This window comes from Myotis lucifugus, unplaced genomic scaffold (assembly GCF_000147115.1).
Source record: "Myotis lucifugus unplaced genomic scaffold, Myoluc2.0 scaffold_22, whole genome shotgun sequence".
In the NCBI taxonomy this organism is placed as follows: Eukaryota; Metazoa; Chordata; class Mammalia; order Chiroptera; family Vespertilionidae; genus Myotis; species Myotis lucifugus.
In genome coordinates this window covers 5,640,448-5,659,540 of record NW_005871070.1, presented here as the reverse complement: position 1 = coordinate 5,659,540, position 19,093 = coordinate 5,640,448, and the positions used below count along the sequence as shown (strand labels likewise).

Sequence of the window (19,093 nt, the reverse complement as noted above, 5' to 3'; positions counted from 1 at the left end):
AACATCAATTGAGCATTTACCTTTGAGAACACAGGCCCTGCTTACAACAGTCAGCATTGCAGGCAGCGTTCCTTGCACATGTGGGTTCTCCAGGTACTGACACATCGGGTAGCGGATTCCTTCTGTCACGTGAGTTGTACACACATACATGGTTGTCACAGATCAAACAAGGCGATGATTTTTCCAGAGTTTCTACATGGATCTTATATTAGTTATCTATTGTTGCAAAACAAATTACCCCAAATATTGACAGCTTAAAAACAACAAAGCTATCTTACGTAGTTTCTACAGGTCAGGAACCCAGTAGCAGATTATCTGAGTAGTTCCAGCTCTTAATGCCTTACCCCCCAACTCCACTTCTCCTTTAAAAAGAAAAATACTTTGTTCACAATGGAAGAGTAACAACGTTTTCTCAAAACTTAACATTTTTAAATGTTTTTCTCCCTCATACATCAGGATTTGGTGGCAGTTGGAGGGTTCTGACGTTTAGAATTACACTAACACTTGGAGTGACTGAAAAGAAAGGCCCTCTGTATGCTTTGATCTCCTTCACCGGCAGAGACCCTGGGGAAAATACTGCAGGTGTCCAGAATGGACCTGGCCTAGGATTGGCCGGCGAGAACTAGATGGTCCTCAGCCACCCGTCCTTCCTACCCTCTGCCACCTTCTGCCCCTACGTAACGATAAGGAAGCAGCAACTCCAAAACCAGTTAGGGAATCATAAGCAGATGTGGAAAAACACAGACATTGTTTCACATTGTGGTGGCATTTGCCAGCATAAAAATTATTACAACTTTTGCTATAAATTGTTCTGTAAATTTTACAAAATATGCAAAAACTGACATTTCAAGAGCTGAGATAATTTAGATTTATTGAAAAGTTGAGGCCCTTGACATTCAGCAAAAGAGAGTATATTTCTTTATCTAGCTTTGAGTTGCATGCGTCTTATTTTTGTTTTTGTTTTTAGCACCTTGTTTATCATTCATAGGTCAAAACTGGCCACATCTAAGCTTTGACCACTTAATCCAGTTTTATCCATAAATTTCTCCTGTGTCTCAGGCAGCAAATGTAATGTCTCTGAATCCCAGATTTCTTATCAGAGCATGCAGCTATCACGGCCTGCCTCAGTGAGTTCACAGAAAAGTCTTTGATTCCTAGAAAGCACTCTGAAATGCTTCTTTGACATAGACTGGTTCCCACTGTCTTTATGTAGCTCCAGTCCTAAGGATACGTTTCTCATTACTCCACCCTCTCTTCACACTCCCCCCAACACACACATACATGTATGCACACACAGGCGCGTACGCACACACATGCACACACCCCTTCTCTGTTGAGTGCCGCAGTCCTATCACCCATCAGGGCCATGCTGCCTTGGCTCTGTCCCAAGCAGAACCTTCGTGAACATGGTGCTTCTCACCTGAGACACTGAGGACACCTCCCCTCTGTCTGTGAACAGGACAGACACCATTGTTGGAGCTGGGGTGGCCACAGCGCGCTGGCTGGCCCTTTGCAAACATGGCTGTGTTGTGGGTGCCGAAAGAGTTTGTCACATGCTACTTTGATAGGGACAGTGTGTCTCATGACCTCTGCCCCTTCTCAGAAGCAGACAGTCATATGGGATTAAAAGAGAAATCTTCATCAGGAATCAAACCCTTCTCCTCAACGCCATCCCTCCACACTCTTGAAATAAAGCTTGAGGGCCAGTTTAGATTTAAATCTCAGCTTCCACGGGGCAAAACCTGACTTTGACTTTGACAACTGCACACCAGCTGTTGTGGGTTGAATTAATGCGTCCCTGTATGTTTAGACCATTACTGTGGTAACACATGGGGGTGCTGTGTCCACTGCTTCATTCGGGGCACACAATGTTCCGCCTCCAGAGCTCATGGGAAGCTTGTGTCTCGCATCCCCATTCAGCGGGAAGTACCCATGCTGTGGTCTCTAATGTGCATGCTAAGTGTTTGCTGTGCAGTCCCACACTGAGCACAATAACAATTTCTAATGGTGCCTAAATTGCTCACTCTTCTACAGGTAGATGGCTCCTTCTTTACTGGGGTAGGGTGTCCAGAAGCCTAGCCCTGACCATATTTCACTTCTCTGGGAAGTTTCATTTGTCCTCAGCTATTGCAAACACGATCTTGCTGAACAGAGCTGAATTTTTAAGGCCGAGTTTGCGGTGTGGATTCTGATGGCAGCACGTTAGTTCAAGTCTCTGAGGACCAGGGCCAATAAATGTGAAAGGGACAACAGTAGATTGGCATAGTTTTCCATTTCCACCAGGATGAAAAACTGCTATAAATTAAGTCTAACCTTAAATGTATAATCTGTCCTTGGGAGGAAAAAAAAGGATATAACATCTTCAAGCTCTCGGCATCCCTTACGAGAAAAAAAAAAATGGTTCTAAGGGTCTCTGATCTTGTGTTTTAGTAAAATAGAACTGCACGGCTGACTGACAGTTCTGATCTAAAGCATTTACGTTTAAGTTTTGATCTCTCTGCTTTTGATTAAAACTAATGAGCTCATTTAATTCAAAATGGGAATCTCTGATAAGAGAAATAAGGTTGATGTGATTGGATTAGAGGGGTAAATTAAACTCTTAGAGCAGAAGTTTGTGCTTATATAGTGTATTAAAAAGCTGTTGGCGTATTATGGCGTGTTAGATGATGAGAAAAATTTCATAGTAATTCATATTTAATCAGAAGAAATGAAAGTACTAAATATAACATGGCTCTGCTTTTCCCTCGAGTGATAAAAAGCTGTACATTTAAAATGACATCAGATCCATTCTCTCTAAAACAAAAAAAAAAGAAAATCTTAAGAGAGGGACATAAGAAAAGGACACTTGTCAGTGGTTCCATCACCCCAGAATAGAAATGCCATAAATATAGGAAAATATAGTCACATTCAGACAGAAGTGATACAGGAAGGCCACAGACCACATATAGCAAGCGTTCTCTTATTACAGTAGCTCTCATTCTTCTTTCGTCTGAGCACAACGTTTAATATAAAAAAATAGAGATGTCTTTGCCTTAGAAATACGGAATATGTTATATAATATAAAATTTTACAGTTTTTGGCCTATTTTCCTTTGTTTTCATAAACTATATATTTAATTCTTAAATCTTTACTCCCATCCAGAGAATGTCAGTGCTATTTTGATATTCTACTTTGAGAATATCAGAATAAGGGCTGCTCCAAAGAAATACTATTTGTTGTTGCAAGTTTTTTTTTGTTTTAGGATAAGAAAAACTTTAAAAGCACTATTTTAGAGGAATAAAATGAGAGCATTTATTGAGCTTAAACAGCCCAAAATTATTTTTTTGCAGGAAAAACAAATTTATATGATACCTTAGGAGCTTGACTTTAAAGAAAATAGACTTATGTTGCCTTCCAGTCTTATGAATAAAGGCATTTTTTAGATCAGCAAGACGGCAAACTACCATTTTAAGTTTCATAAGTAAAAATGCATTGTACTTAGTCTAAAAATATGTAAAAGGAAAGAGTGTCTTACTAAGGGAGGACACTGTTATTTTCCCATCCCAGAAGCAGGGAAGGGGGGAACCCAGAGACTGTTTCCTGTTCAGGGGAGGGCAGGGGACAGGCTGCCGTGAGCGACGGGAATGGAAAGTTGGGATTGTGAGGAGCTGGTGCTTGTTTCTGTCTGTACATCCCACTCTCAGGCCTCTGTCTTCAGTCAGTTGAGAAGTTTTCATGCTTCCTGTTCCCCACTGAAGAAAACCAACTCAAGAACGCAAGGGCACTTGATGGTTCTGTGGTTCTCAGAACGCCCCAGGAGGTCAATGACACAAGACAGGATTCTCAGGGAGAACAAGGAGCAAGCCATCCTTACCCTTCCTGGGAAGCGGAAGCAGCTCTGCCTGAGTCTTAGTTTGATCCCGTCAGTCTGGGGAGTCTTTCTTTTTCATGACAGTTCTCTCCACGCACACCGGCCAACCCTCCAGATGTGCTGTCACTGCTTCGTTGCTATAAGACCTCACTTAGGGAGCTGCTGGGAATTAAAAGGCCCAAAAAACTCTTGCTAGAAACTGGAATGAAGTTACTTTGGATAAATTAATTTTTCTTTTTTATTTTCTGCAAAGTAAACATTTTCTAAATGAGGTAACTTGATTACTGGGCTCTTAGCACCTATCAGTCATTTATTTTTAGTGAACTCAAGGACTGCACCTGAGCAGTAGCTGTGAGGGGCTGTGCAGAGATCTAAATCGTGTGTGTATGTCTTTGTATTCCTCAGTGGAGTCAACCAGTCCCAGTCTGCTAACCACTGACAACACCCTTGAGCGTTCCTTTTTCATCCGAATGAAATCTACTCTGACCAAACGCGGCGTGCACATCAAATCATCAGGATATAAGGTAAGCTGGGCTCTGGAAGTGGAAATAGCTCTGTCTTAGGTCAATCCTGGATCATTTGTATTGAGTTTCCCAACTGCATTGGGTCCGTATAATTGATACATGTGATCTTGAGCAACCCACAGGGTTCTTAGCTATCTTCCTGTCTCAAGGTAGGGCTTCATTACACGTTAGGCCAGTGGTTCTCAACCTTCTGGCCCTTTAAATACAGTTCCTCATGTTGTGACCCAACCATAAAATTATTTTTGTTGCTACTTCATAACTGTAATGTTGCTACTGTTATGAATCGTAATGTAAATATCTGATACGCAGGATGGTCTTAGGCGACCCCTGTGAAAGGGTCGTTCGACCAGCTATCTTCCTGTCTCAAGGTAGGGCTTCATTACACCTTAGTCTCACTTCAGACATTACTGCTGCACCAAATGCCTCAATATCAGGCCTTTTCTTAAAGCACTTGTGAATAACGCACCAAGGGCCTCAGCACATGTTAGAAATTCACTTTGTCGGAGAAGGTGAGCCAAATATATATCAGTCCTTAAAGTGAGAATTCTGTAATTGCTGCTTATCAGAATTCCACTTCTCCCACTTAACTCTTCAAAGTCTCCCTTTCTCTTGAGAGAAAGACTGTCCATTTTAATATTTCAGACTGGCCACTGAAATTCATACATGTAAATATGAAAATCAGGTTGGACATTAGAAATCTTATACCTTAGCACATAGAATACTCATTATACAGATTATATGTTCCCCACAACAATGAAGACCAAGTCTAGAGCTGCAATCTGCATTATTATATCATTTTAGTTACTATAACGACATAAATTAAGACCTATGAAACTTATGAAATGCCTTTGGCAATGTGAATCATATCACACTAACCAACCTCTCAAACAATATTTATTACATGTGGAGGATAAACAGAAGTAGACTGTACTATGAATGTGGTCCCCACAACCTTTCCCTATTTCAGACTATAGGGCTTTTGACAGCTAAGCTCTTTAAGGTGACCCCCGTCAGTGAAGGCAACAGTCCGTATTATCAGGCCTTAAAAACCTGATATAAATCAAGACTCTGCATAAAAGTCAGAGTCAGGCACTGTATTTGACATGAATTCTTCAGAGAAACAAAGACAGCAGGTTGGGAATCGGGCCCTTCTGTGCACCACCCGAACCTGAGCTGACTCGTCTAAAAGGCAGGCTCAGAGCAGCCATAACTTTTAACAGAGTCAGAGTGAAGGAGAGGGCCTGAGTGGCCACCTGCTGCTGCTTTACCTACAGACCCCGTTACGAGATATGTTGGAGGAAAACAAACCAGGCTCTATCCTTAGGATCGTTTTGTATTTTCCTACCTTGCTGAGCACAATACATTTATTAGTTATTACTGTGTAGCATTAGCCAGTTTGGTTTCTATTGGTAAAATATGGGTTTAATGATTATTGTCATTTGAATGCAAAACAGATATATTCTTTGTGTCCAGCTTTCAGGAGCTGTAGGGCTTCTTTTCAAGGATTACTGTCTGTCAGTCAGCATTTGTTCTTCACCTTTAGTGGTTTTTACTGGTTCGTAGGGGACATATCCCAGGAGTGAAGAAGGTAGGACAGGAGAGGTATAATTTGAAAAAGGAATATTTAGTGTAATTCAATGTCATTAGATAATTTAATATTCTGAAAGAATGTATAGCACCCACATGACAAACTAGAGATGTAAAAGCTCTGTAAAATTTCGGATCTGCAAAAATTTTGGATCTGCAAAAATGTGGGATGTCTGGGTAAAAAATAATCTAGGCAAGAAACCAAATAGCTTGGGTTCTGCTTGTTTGTTTTGCTATAGGGGAACCTCAGTAACATGAGCTGAAATTGGGCAAACTAACGTTTTAAATATTAATACAACATTCACTCATTCAACAAATATTTACTGAGCTCCTACTATGAAGCCTCTTCTAGATCCTGGAAACGCAGGACTAACATTAAAACGTCTCTGCTTCCATGGCATTGCATTGTAACCGGAGGAGACAGACAATGACAACATGACGAGAAGGGAATAATAAAGAAGGTGGTTTCAGAGAGCGATGAGGACTAAAATAATAGCAGCTAACATTTATGCACACTGTGAGGTGTTGGGTACATGTATTAGCCCCGCCAAAATCCTAGAAGAAAGTAGTCCATTGTTTTCATTTTACAGATGAAGAAACTAAGGCAGAAGAGGTCAATTGCATATGTCAAGGTCACAGGTTGAAGAGACAGAAGTAGGTTTTGAACTCTGGGATTCTGGCTCAAAACCCCATGTACTCAACCATTAGGCTACACTATTACACGGACAGTGAAGCAAGGTAATGTGAGGGCATGGCTGATGGGGGCCCCACATTAGTTAGGGGGGTCACAGAAGGTCTCCCTGAGCAGGTGACAAGTCACCTGTGAGTGGTGAACGAGAAGGGAACATGATGAAAACATAAGGAAGAAGAGTTTCTGGAGTTCCTTGGGTTTAGGATGGAAGACACCTTGCTGTAGGAAGGGGCCTTTGAGAAACAAAATATTAAAAAGTACAATCGTGGATGTCTAGGACTGGAAAGGATTTAGGACCTGTTCCCATTTCCATCCAATCATATATGTTAAAGTGATCACACTCCTGTGACATAACTCAGTCAGTACATCTTTCTCAAGGTATCATAAAAGTTTCCCTCCAATGCCTAACCCCTCCCCAGAACCACTAACAAGAGGAGATTCATCACCTCCCACCACCACCACCACAAGATGAATCATCCAGCAGACCCAGCGCTCCCCCTCCTCCCTCCACGGTGAACTTCCCTCGTTAATTAACCTTGTCTGAAAGTTAGCGAAGAGCTGGCTGTGAGAACCCATGACAGGGCACAGCTGAAATAACATCCCTATTTATCTGTTCATTCTCAGTAGATAAATCTAACAGCTTATAAAACATTCAAATAAAACTGGTAATCACCCTACCACCACACAATAAACACAAATAAAAAGAAACAACGATGATAATTTCTCCATATTCCTAATTTACTACCATTGCGTGCTTCTTTCTTTTCCCTTAGTTAAAGATCCAAGATGTTAAGCCTTGCTCAGTGCAGGTCATTATATTTCTCTCTATTTTTTCCTGTAACCTCAGCACATGGACTTTTCTGACGTTCTCCATCATTTTATCTGCCACTCTTTCTTTAGTCTCATTGTCACCGATCGTAATAGTTGTTACAAAAGTACCACTTATTGACTCTGTGGCAGACACTATACCAAACATTTTATGCTTATTTTAGCTAATCTGAACATTGAAGACTTTCTCTGTCCCAGGCATTATTATACCCATTTTGCAGGTGATGAAACTGAGGCTTCAACAGGTTCAATAGCTACTGTGGAGTCAGGATTAATCCAGGTAATTAGCTCCAGAGTTTGTCCTCTTCACCCCTCTGCTTCACAACTTAACAGATCTAGTCCAAAGAAGGGCTCAGCATGAGCAGGATCTCAACACATGAAAAATTAAAGTATTTTTTATCTTTATTGTTGAAAGTATTACATAGGTCCTCCTTTTTCCCCCCTTTAACCTCTTCCAGCCTGCTCCCGTCTCCCCCACCCCAGGCCCTCACCACCTCATTGTCCGTGTCCACAGGTTATGCATATATGCATACAGGTTGATCTTTTCCCACCCACCCTCCCCTGCCTTCCCTCTGAGGTTCAACAGTCTGTTCATGCTTCTATGACTATTTTTGACCATCAGTTTATTTGGTTCATTAGAGTCCACATATGAGTGAGATCATGTGATTCTTATCTTTCTCTGACTGGCTTATTTCACTCAGCATAATATTCTCCAGGTCCATCCATACTGTTGCAAATGGTAAGAGTTCGTCTTCTTTACAGCTGCATAGTATTCCATTGTGTAGATGTACCACAGTTTTTTTATCCACTCATCTGCTGATGGGCACTTAGGCTGTTTCCAAATCTTAGCTATGGTGAATTGAGCTGCTAAGAACATAGGGGTGCATATATCCTTTCTGATGAGTGTTTCAGGTTTCTTAGGATATATTCCTAGAAGTGGGATGACTGGGTCAAATGGGAGTTCCATTTTTTATTTTTTGAGGAAATTCCATACTATTTTCCACAGTGGCTGCACCAGTCTGCATTCCCACCAGCAGTGCAGAAGGGTTCCTTTTTCTCCACATCCTCTCCAACACTTGTTGTTTGTTGATTTGTTGATGATAGCCATTCTGACAGGTGTGAGGTGATACCGCATTGTCGTTTTGATTTGCATCTCTCGTATAATTAGTGACTTTGAGCATGTTTTCATATGTCTTTCTGCCTTCTGTATGTCCTCTTTCGAAAAGTATCTATTTTGGTCCTTTGCCCATTTTTTAACTGGACTGTTTGTCTCCCTTTCGATAAATTGTATGAGTTCCTTATATATTTTGGAGATTACACCTTATCAGATGTATCATTGGAAAATATGTTCTCTCATGTAGTGGGCTCTCTTATTATTTTGATGATTGTTTCTTTTGCTGTGCAGAAGCTTTTTATTTTTATGTAGTCCCATTTGTTTATTTTCTCTTTAGTTTCCATTTTCCTAGGAGATGTATCAGTAAAGATATTGCTAGGAAAGAAAATAGCTGCCACAATCTTGAGAAAGAAAAACAATGTTGGAGGAATCACAATACCAAATATCAAGTTACACTACAAAGCCACTGTGCTCAAAACAGCCTGGTACTGGCACAAGAACAGGCATGTAGATCATTAGAACAGAATAAAGAACCCAGAAATTGACCCAAACCACTATGCTCTATTAATATTTGACAAAGGAAGCAAGAGCATAAATTGTAGCACAGACAGTCTCTTCAATAAATGGTGTTGGAAAAATTGGACAGGTATATGCAAAAAAAATAAAACTAGACCACCAACTTACACCATACAAAAGAGAAAACTCAAAATGGATAACACTTAAACATATGACGTGAAACCATAAAAGTCCTAGAAGAAACCATAGGCATCAAAAAAAACACACAACAAAATAAACCTGTGGCCTGGTTAAGACCTGCCCTTTGTGGCTCAGCATCTCCACAGCACCGGTTTACACAGATTTGCAGGGATCTGCCTTCCTTTCCAAGGACTTTAAATCCCACTCAGGTGCCCATGACCAAGAATTCTAGCTAAGGAAGTGCCATCTGGATCTGCTCATCTAGGTAGCGTGTAGTCGGCTGTTGCTTCCATGCCTCGGTCCTCAGGAACCTTGCCCTCTCTCTGATGAAGTTCCCCAACTGTGAGCTGACACTCAGTGTCTCTCTCTTCATTTGTTTTGAAGTCCACAGTAGCACTGTTATCTGGACTGGCCGCTTTTTGTGCCTCAGGGTCTTTCTTGTTGTTTAGGTCTCATTGTTGGCCACATATCTGAGCATAGCACAGCTCTCCTGTAAATTGCACTGCATCAATATTCTGCCTTCTTGATGGGTCTGTTTCTCAGGGAACTTACCAGGTGTAGCACAGAGGGTAAAAGGAGATCTGTAATCAGGGAAATTAGGGAAGTGAAGACTAATTAGGTCGCATCCTTAGTCCCTATCTTTGGAGGATGGTTTCCTTTGGCATGGGACTGTCAGCTTTCCAATCTGTTCTTAAATGCCTGCCAGCACCACTGTTGTTTCTGCAGTACTTACCCAACCACATTGTGATGTCCTAACTCTGATGGCCTGGGAGAGCGTCCTGGACTGGGAATCACAGACGAAGACAGAAAAGCGCCGTCATATTCATGTAATGCTGAGAATGTCTCTGAACTCTCTGCAAAGACAAATATCTCCCAGTAGCGAGGATTCCTGCTATGACACATCTGCACAGATTCCTAGAGGGCATGGGGGACCTCCAGATGCTGACAAATAAATAATCCCCCACCTGAGACGATTTGGATGTGGATTTGCCTATAGCCAAGTGTTGAACTAAATGATTTCTGAACTCTATCCAGCCTCCTTACAAGAGTCATAAAGTATAAGTAAAAGAGAAAATAATGTGTAGATTCACTAGTTTATTAAGACTGCAGATATGCCTTAGCTTTAAGACTATATCTGAACATGAAGTAACAAAAGCAAAAAATTAGAGAGTGCTAATTATCTCTAGTTGCCTTCTCTAAGCACAAACATAAGTGCTTTTTAAATTAGAAAATCCTCTTGTTCACTTTTTAAAATTCATGGTCGTATCTGTTCTGTGGAGTGAGGCACTTCCATAATTTTAACAGTGATTTGTTTTATTTTGGGTGTCATAGATGCCTTTAAAGATTCGGTGAAATTTGTCAAGCCTCTTTCAAGGTAAATTCACTTTGCATCAGGAAGTTCCTGAACCCTTGAAATGTTTCCAATGATTTCAGGTTATGAGACTATCTAATATGATATCTTGGTATTTATTTAAAAAGAAAAAACAAAGTACATCTTCCAGAACATATTTCACCAATATCACAGTAGCCCTTTCCTTTCTCACTTCTCTCTCCCATTTATGCATGTAAGTGTCAATACACAGTGAGGTCCTGGTGCAAAAGACATCAAATTTTAAACCTAATATTTAAAATTGCATCTGTTATTTTCAGTGATACACAGTCCTCTTTTTTTCCTGTTCACTTAGGTGTGCAACAGAATTGCATCACTAGGATTCCCAATGTCAAAATCACAGCTGAGTAAAATTTAAAGTTGAAGGTTTCTCGTAGGCAAACGTATTCTTAACTGAATATGTGTATTGACAAGTTTCAAGATAGCAATCTAAAAGGAAATTATTATTTACTGTTTCAACAATCTGGAATTTTAGTTCTTGGTTTAATTATTTAATGAAATACACAATATCAACCCCTCCCTCTTGACCACCTGCCCCTTTAATGTGCTGTCAAAATTGGTTGAATCCACCTGCTTCTATTTACATTCCTCCAGTTTAGTGTGGTTTTTTTCTGGATCTGTTGCGAGAAATTACCAAATTACCTCCCAGAAAATTTTACTTCTCCATTCTATCCTGCATGCTGCTCTCTGGAATATCTTCCCAAAGCCCTAGCAATCATTTACTCCTCTGCTGCTAAATCATCAATGGTTCGTAGTGTCATGTATTCAAGAATCTGGCTCTAGGCCACCTTTTTTACCACCATCTCCATCATTCTTTCCTGAAACTGTTAATACCGATGTTCTAGGAAAATCCATCCAACCATCTTTCCTGAAATAAGTTTGCATATTCATACCGCTATGCCTTTGACCATGCTGTTTTCTTTTCCTAAAATGCCTTCTGCCACACTTCCATCTCGAAAAATTCTAACCAACATGGCACCATGCAGATGCACTTTTTTATTTTCATCTCCTCCCTTCCCCCACCCTGTCTCCACGCCTCCATTTTCTCGCTGGTAAAATGAAGCTATCAGCTTTACATCACCCACAGAGTTTTCCTGGGGATCAAATGAGGTAACACAGACTCAGCTAAGCATCTCTTCTCCATTTTTATGAATCGCTTTCATATAATTTCGTACGAACCTTAACCTTATCAATTAGGAGCTCTTCTCCTCCTAGATAAGTGTGGACAGGCTAGATGCCCCCTGGATGTTTCTTTCTCTCTGAGATCCAGAGCTGTTCCAGGTGTTGGCCATATCAGTTCTTCTCCTGAAGTCTTTGCCTCGGCTCTGTGTTGTCTTGAAGTGATGACCACAGTGTTCCACGCTGTGCACAATGCAACTGTCTTGTCCAATCAATAGATGACTTTACAGAGAAACCAAAAATTCTGTCAACCCATTCAGGTTTTCTAAGACTATGCATTTAATGACTTTTAATCAACCCAGACACCTAGAATAAACTAAAGGGGAAAAAATTTCCCAGGGTAGAACTTACAGGCAAAGGTTATTGTGATGAAAAATGCAAATAGAGGCAAGAACCAATGAAATCAAATTTTTTAAATCCTATTATCGCACTTTAGTCCCTGTTCACCCCTGTACAATTGTCCGTTACAACGTGGTTTCCAGTGTCATTTCAAATACAACTGACATTGTTTCTGATCTTAGAGAATTCATTTCCCATTTCCAAGGCATGACAGTAGTTCTACCCTAGGATGTGTCGTTTCTGCTGGGACTAATTGCTAGCTATTTTACCAACTGGAGGCATAATCACTAGCCATTCTGTAAAGCATCTGTAAATTCTAAGTGTGTCAATAAATGCAACCCAAGTATCTTGCTAACTGACAGGTACTTCATTTCTCATTCTACAGATTTTAGAAAGAAGGTAGGAGAAGTAACAGCATCCTGTCCCTGAACAATGCTAGAGCTTTTCAGGTTGAGTTTATTAGTCTTTGGTAACTAAAAATAATGGAAGTGATTATCTCTTTAAAAATGACATCATTGGTGCAGAAATTAACAACTCTTTCTGTATATAATTTCTTCACTAACAAATGCCCTTCAAGCCTGTCATTAATGTCTCTGTAAATATGTTCTCAGTCTGGCAGATTTTAAGATAAAATCTTTCTATTATGAGACTTTGGCCTATTAAAAAGAGTTTTAAAAGAAAAATAAACAGACTTAAGCACTAACAAATAAACTCAAATACAGTTCATCCCTTTTCCAGGCCCAGCGCTCTTTAATGTTCGGAGATGCCTAACAGCGGCGAAGGTGCACCATTTCTGTTTTCCTAAAATAATCTCTTGATCCAGTGATCTGAAGTAACAGTTCCTTAACTATTTACAGATTTCAAGGGCTGCCAGATGCAGTGCCCTCTTTGACCCTCATTACCTAAAGCCACTTTCCTAGAGAGTGATTAAGCGCACAGGCTGTGATGTCACACAGCCGACGATGTGGACTTGGTCCTGCCACTCCTGGCTCTGACTTGAAGTAAGCACATATTTCCTCCCCTGTAGAGTGGGAGTACCAGTAGGACCTCCTTCATAAGACTATTGTGAAATAAATTGAGATAATGCAGGTAAAGTACTACCATAATGCCTGGCACACAATGAGCTTGCAATATATGTTCATATGTGAAGTTTCAGGTTTATGGAACTTGTGTTGTGAGGTTGATAAAGGTTAATCTAGGCAATCCACAACCTTAACTTCTACACCTCTGCATATGCACCTGTAACTATGGGAAGTAGTAAATCGTCAGTAATATTTCAGATTATCTCCTGGAAGTTATATGTGTTTAGAATACTAAATGATTTATTCCGAATATAGAAAATGCATTTATTTCTGGGAAATTTCTCTTTGCGTAAGTGTCCTGGATATTGATTTGATTTTAAGAGACAAAATATGATTGAAATACGTCATCTGTCCCTTTAATAAAAGGAGCATATACCCAGTGATTTTCTTTGGAATTGATTTAGCGTCATGGCAAGACTAATATTGCCCTTTAATGCAAGAAGTGAAAGAAGGGCAGGGCCAATTTGATGTTGCTGATCTCTGGAGTAAATAGCGTTCCTAGGATCCTGTAACCCACAAGGCCCTAGCAAACTACCACTGCGGCATGAACCCAGCTGTATCTCAGAGGCACTACAGGACACTCCAGTGTAAGGGAAAGGAGCCAGGGTTCAGGAGTTCATATGCCTCATGTAGAGACTTCCCAGGGCCAAGGAAGTCACCACATCTTTCCCATCTCTATCTCTCCACCATCAAACTAAAGAAGGCCTCATTGCAAAGTGTGCTTTGAGTTACAATAAGACTCTTATTTAAACAAAAAGTCATCTGTATAATCAATTCTCAACCCTCTGTAGTAATATTCAAGGGAGAGGCTTTGGACTGCTGCCTTGACTCCGTGTGTGTGTGTGTGTGTGTGTGTGTGTGTGTGTGTGTGTGTGTGTATGTGTGCGCATGCATGCTTCGTTGTGTTTGATCTGAACTACAAGTGGGATATGGATCTCCCTATGTTGCCATGTTGGAAACATCACTTTCTACTCATTGTTGGCAATTATGTACAGAAACAATCCATGTAAGTTATTATTAGACTGGTAGCAGTATTTATACTTCCATACTTCCCTTTCACCAGGGCTTTTGTACCAGGCCCTATTGATAGTAAGATAAGTTGAAGTTTCCTTCTTTTTCCTTTTAAAAAGGCTGCAATAATAGTTGACATATGCTATGACATTTCTTGTACTATCATATACAGTTTTATAAATCACCATGTATTGAACTTGTATCCCACTTGCCCCAGTTCTAGTTGTTAGAACTCTGGACGCACAATCAAGCGTCACTTGCTTAGTACTTGGTGGTTCTGAATACATTCACTAGTCCTCAATAGACCTTTGTCAAATGTCCTTCAAACCCATGACTCCTTGAGAAGTCATGAAATCAGAGTGGCTTCATAGGGGCACACCTGGTGAGGGGACCCAGAAATTCCACGCTGTTGCCAGCACACTGCTTCTTACTTGCTCTGCAACACTGGATAAGCAGCCTGGTGATTTGGGGCTTCTGTTTCATTGATACAAACAAAGTACAGGAAGTCCTTACTTAACATCATCAGTAGATTTAGTGGCTTTAACTGAAAGATGTATAATGACACCAGTTTTGTCATCAGCTAATTGATATAAACAAGTTCCTATGTCTTATCATCATCATCATCAACATTATAATGAAACAACATTATAACAAAACTATGCTGCATGAAAAGTTATTTGAGGACCTTCTGCATACAATAGGACTTTATTTCAGTATTCTTAGTCATCTGACGTCTGAAATTACATCCTCTGTAGCTCCACTCTCTACATATGGTGAAGGCCCCTTTGGGGTATGCTGGCTGGAATGAAATGGAGGATCTGCCTCGTCAGGAGCAGCCTCTGACTCTTGGGAAGACGGAGGCTAAAGCCTGCCAGGGGGTCCCGGTGAAGGCTCCCCACTGCTGCCCATGGCCTCTCACCAGTGCTGGTTTGAGAAACTAAAATATTAACGGGAACATTTAACCAAATCATTACCCCAAAGGAGAAGAGATCTGGGGATTCTATAATTCTCAGGGAGGACTCGGTGAACTTTCGTACCATGTCCTATGTAGAGACAATGGATAGATTAGGATCTGAGAAATCAATCCAGATCCTAAATTAAAGATAAAAGTAAAATGCTGATTTGAGAGTTAATACTCTGTTGCTTAATTCCATGGACAGTGACAAATTTCTTTACTCACTTTAACACAATATGTACTCATTCCTCTTTTTATGCCACAAACATACAACATCATGTTCTTATTAAGCTTATCAGTCTTCCCCTTTAATTTTTTTGCAGTTGGCTTACTGGTGAACACTTTGTAAGTCAGAAATGGTTGTAAATTTCCATTTGAAGGGAACTACAGTTTATAAACTGCCTGGAAGAGCCCTTCAGGCGGTTGAGTCCTGGATAAATGTTCTTTAAACTGATGAGTGGAATTAACAATATTATAATTGTCAAACTGCTCAAAGAGGGGTATCATGGAATGTAAAACATTCTTACTCTTGAACTGTTAAGTTCTATGGATGAACCCTGTGGGACACAAAAGGGACAATGCCTCAGACCTCCAGTTCTCAAGCACACAGGGAACCCCGTAGTCAGTCACAGAGAATTTATAACCCACAAGCCAACATGGATTGACAGCAAGCCAGTCAGTAGGTGAAAAGAGAGTAGAGCCCAGAACCAACAGATCATATTGTCACTGTCCCACAGAGGACTGACAGGATGCCGAACCCAGAGGGCTCCCCTGTCCAATCTTTCTCCTTGCACCGCGGTTTTACCCTGGCAGAAAGCAGCAGTGAAGGTGCCCCGCAAGAGCTGAAGACACGTTTTGGCCCCAAAGAATCCTTTCCCTCCTGCATCCATAAATCTTACCTCCTTATCCTGCCATCCAATCCTAAAACATTTAAAAGGACGGTGCTCTGCTAGTGAAAATTCACAGGCACCTGCTGTTGATTTCCTGCCTGCTCCGAATATTTTTATGCAGCTGTGATATCGCAGAGTGACTCTGTTCAAAGCACTGAGCAGTGAGGCTCAAACACGAAGGGCATCCAACAATGTTTGGTTATAATGATGTCAGCTACTCCTCTTCTTCTACAGCATCAGTAATCTGTCATTCTAATAATAATAATTCCCTTTTGACATCATGGGGGAAAGGAGAAATCATCACTGACATCAAAAATGAGGTGATATTTCAGCAGTATTATTTCACTGAAGATAAAATGGAAAGCTTTATTACTCCCCATGCCTTTGAAGAAAAGGCTGAGCAAGGCATATGCTGACCCTAGAGCTTATCTATTTCAGTTCCTTCCAGACTGATGTGAAATAACTAACTTTAATGATCCCAACTAGAGTTTCGGATCCTGCTTTCCCGCCAAAGCTTTGCATCTACATAATGGAAATTTTTTCAAAAACAAGTTTTATCAGATCATAATAAACTGGAAATCAAAAGGAAAAAAAAGTCCAGTGTGACCCAGAATCATCTATAACTTTCATGCTTCAGCATCACCTTTTGTTCAGAGTATTTAGGAATTGATTTCACTCAATCATGCAGTCAATACTGATTGTGTACTGTTGTGTATTACACACTCTAGTGGGCACTAGGAAGACAGAGATGGATAAAACAAAGTCCTTGGTCCAGAGAACAGAGTCTAGACTTAGGCAGGCACACTAAGTAATGACTATGAGACAATGTGACGTGTGCTTTAAAGGATGTATGTCTCAGGAGCCATAGGATGAAGTGAATAACTCTGGTGGAAGAGGAGAGGTTCCACAGAGGGCATCATTTTAGCCAGACATGAGGGAAGGAAACGCTATGCAGAGGAAACAGTATCAGCACAGAGATGAAGGCATCAAGTGCGTTGAGCAGAAAGAAATCTGTTCCTGAAGGGACTCGGGGGTGAAGACATCTAATCTGACTAAGCACATGCAGATGGAGCAGGAGTCTTCATTCAGTGCAGTGCCAGCCCAATGGACGGATCAGCTTTCAGGGTAACAGGATGAAGAATAGGACTGCTACATTCTAACAAAACTTCTGGCATTTACTGTAAGAAAAAAAGTACTGCTTTCTAACAAGGAGACCAAGAAGGTTGTTCGTAGCCTATAGTGTAAGGGAATAAGTAAGTGGATTTAAGTAAGTCATTGGATAATTCCTTTTGGAATTTTTCTCAATTTATTTTTCCTTTCACTATTCTGGCCTACATGAGTACAGGGATTTCTTTTCCCCCTGAATCTTAGTTGCTGGTATAAATAGACATTCTGAAAGGAGGAATATGACTTTCCTAGAGCCAGTCACTCAAGAAAAAAACTAACGGCATTATGCATTAAAAACTTAGATTGTAAAATGAATCAGAAATGGGAAGCATCACACAGACCTCAGTCACCTAAGCCCTAACAGTGCTCTGTACACTGTGAGGTAGCTGAATTCTCAGGCATGTCTGGGTATTTGGAACAATGTAAGCGAAGCTTACATTTCAGGCAGCCTAAGGTTTCCCTTAGATTGACCATTTAGTAAACCTCCTGGCTTTAAGGATGATGATGTTTTTCTCATTAAAAGAAAAATTACTTGTTCTTCAACTCATTTTACTTCTAATTCTAATTGGTTATTCAGCCCTTCTACTAACGGTTGCAGCCTTTATAAAAACTGTTATCTGAGCACACAGTCCCTTTGTTCCAATAAGACTTGAGCATGTCAGATCAGTTACAATTCACTTGCAATTAAAGAACTGTTGTCGCCCTAACTGGTTTGGCTCAGTGGATAGAGCGTCAGCCTGCGGACTCAAGGGTCCCAGAATCGATTCCAGTCAAGGGCATGTGCCTTGGTTGCGGGCACATCCCCAGTAGGGAATGTGCAGGAGGCAGCTGACCGATGTCTCTCTCTCTCATCGATGTTTCTATCTCTCTATCCCTCTCCCTTCCTCTCTGTGAGAAATGAATAAAATATATTTTAAAAAAGAACTGTTGGCAAATGAGCAGTAACCAATGGCATAAAATTTGAGTTATAAATTTGTAAATATTCAATATTTTAAGTGATTTTTAAAAATAAAATACAGTATATAGCTATTGGATTTTCAATATGAACAAATTTTCACCCCTTTTCTGTCCCTCTCCCCAGAAAATATAAATTTATATCCCTGGATTGAATGCTTACTTTTTAAAAAATAAACTTTTAACAAATAAAAAGAAGAAAATCTCTTTTTCCCTATTTTTGCATAGTCTGCATTTATCAAAGATAGTGTGAAACTTTGGTGCTTTGTGTTGCAGATCACTAGCGGGGCTGCTTTTTATCTGCTTGATTTTGTTTAGTTTTCTTTCCCAAACATCTTTTTTTCTTCTTAGAATAATCGATGTACTCAATTGCTCTCAAATGCATCTACTTCTATCATCACACAGCTAGTGTAACCCTGCACACTTCCTAACCATGCAAGAGCCACTGAAGGGGAGGTCTTTTTGGTTAAGTCAGCTCTCCAGATGCAAGGGAATCAGATCCCCAGTTGGCTCTGGACTTTTTCACTATCAGATACAGAAGCTAAAAAAAGAGAACTGGACACAAATGGGCCTGGGAGTGTGCTGGGTTTCTCTGCATGCACTAAAGCACACAGAGCTCATGCACAATAAACAAACATGCATTATGGGTTGTTTTCAGTCACTTTATAGACATATGCATTCATAAATTTTGATATGGTTGTAAGAAGCCGACTTTGATGGGACCAAACTCACAGACGAGCATTCGATCGCTGGAGCAACCACAGTCTAACTTTATGTTGACAATTTATCAGCTCTTCTCCGTCAAGGAAAATTGTTTTTTAGTGCTTGCCTATTAG

General features: G+C 40.4%; 1 protein-coding gene across 1 annotated transcript in view; it reads left to right on the top strand.

Annotated features, from left to right (window-relative positions):
- The window catches only part of NPAS3 (neuronal PAS domain protein 3), an 869,596-nt gene that overhangs the window by 799,910 nt on the left and 50,593 nt on the right, over positions 1-19,093 (top strand). The window contains 1 exon segment of the mRNA XM_023751473.1: positions 4,256-4,374. Coding sequence (XP_023607241.1) covers positions 4,256-4,374 — 119 coding nt within the window.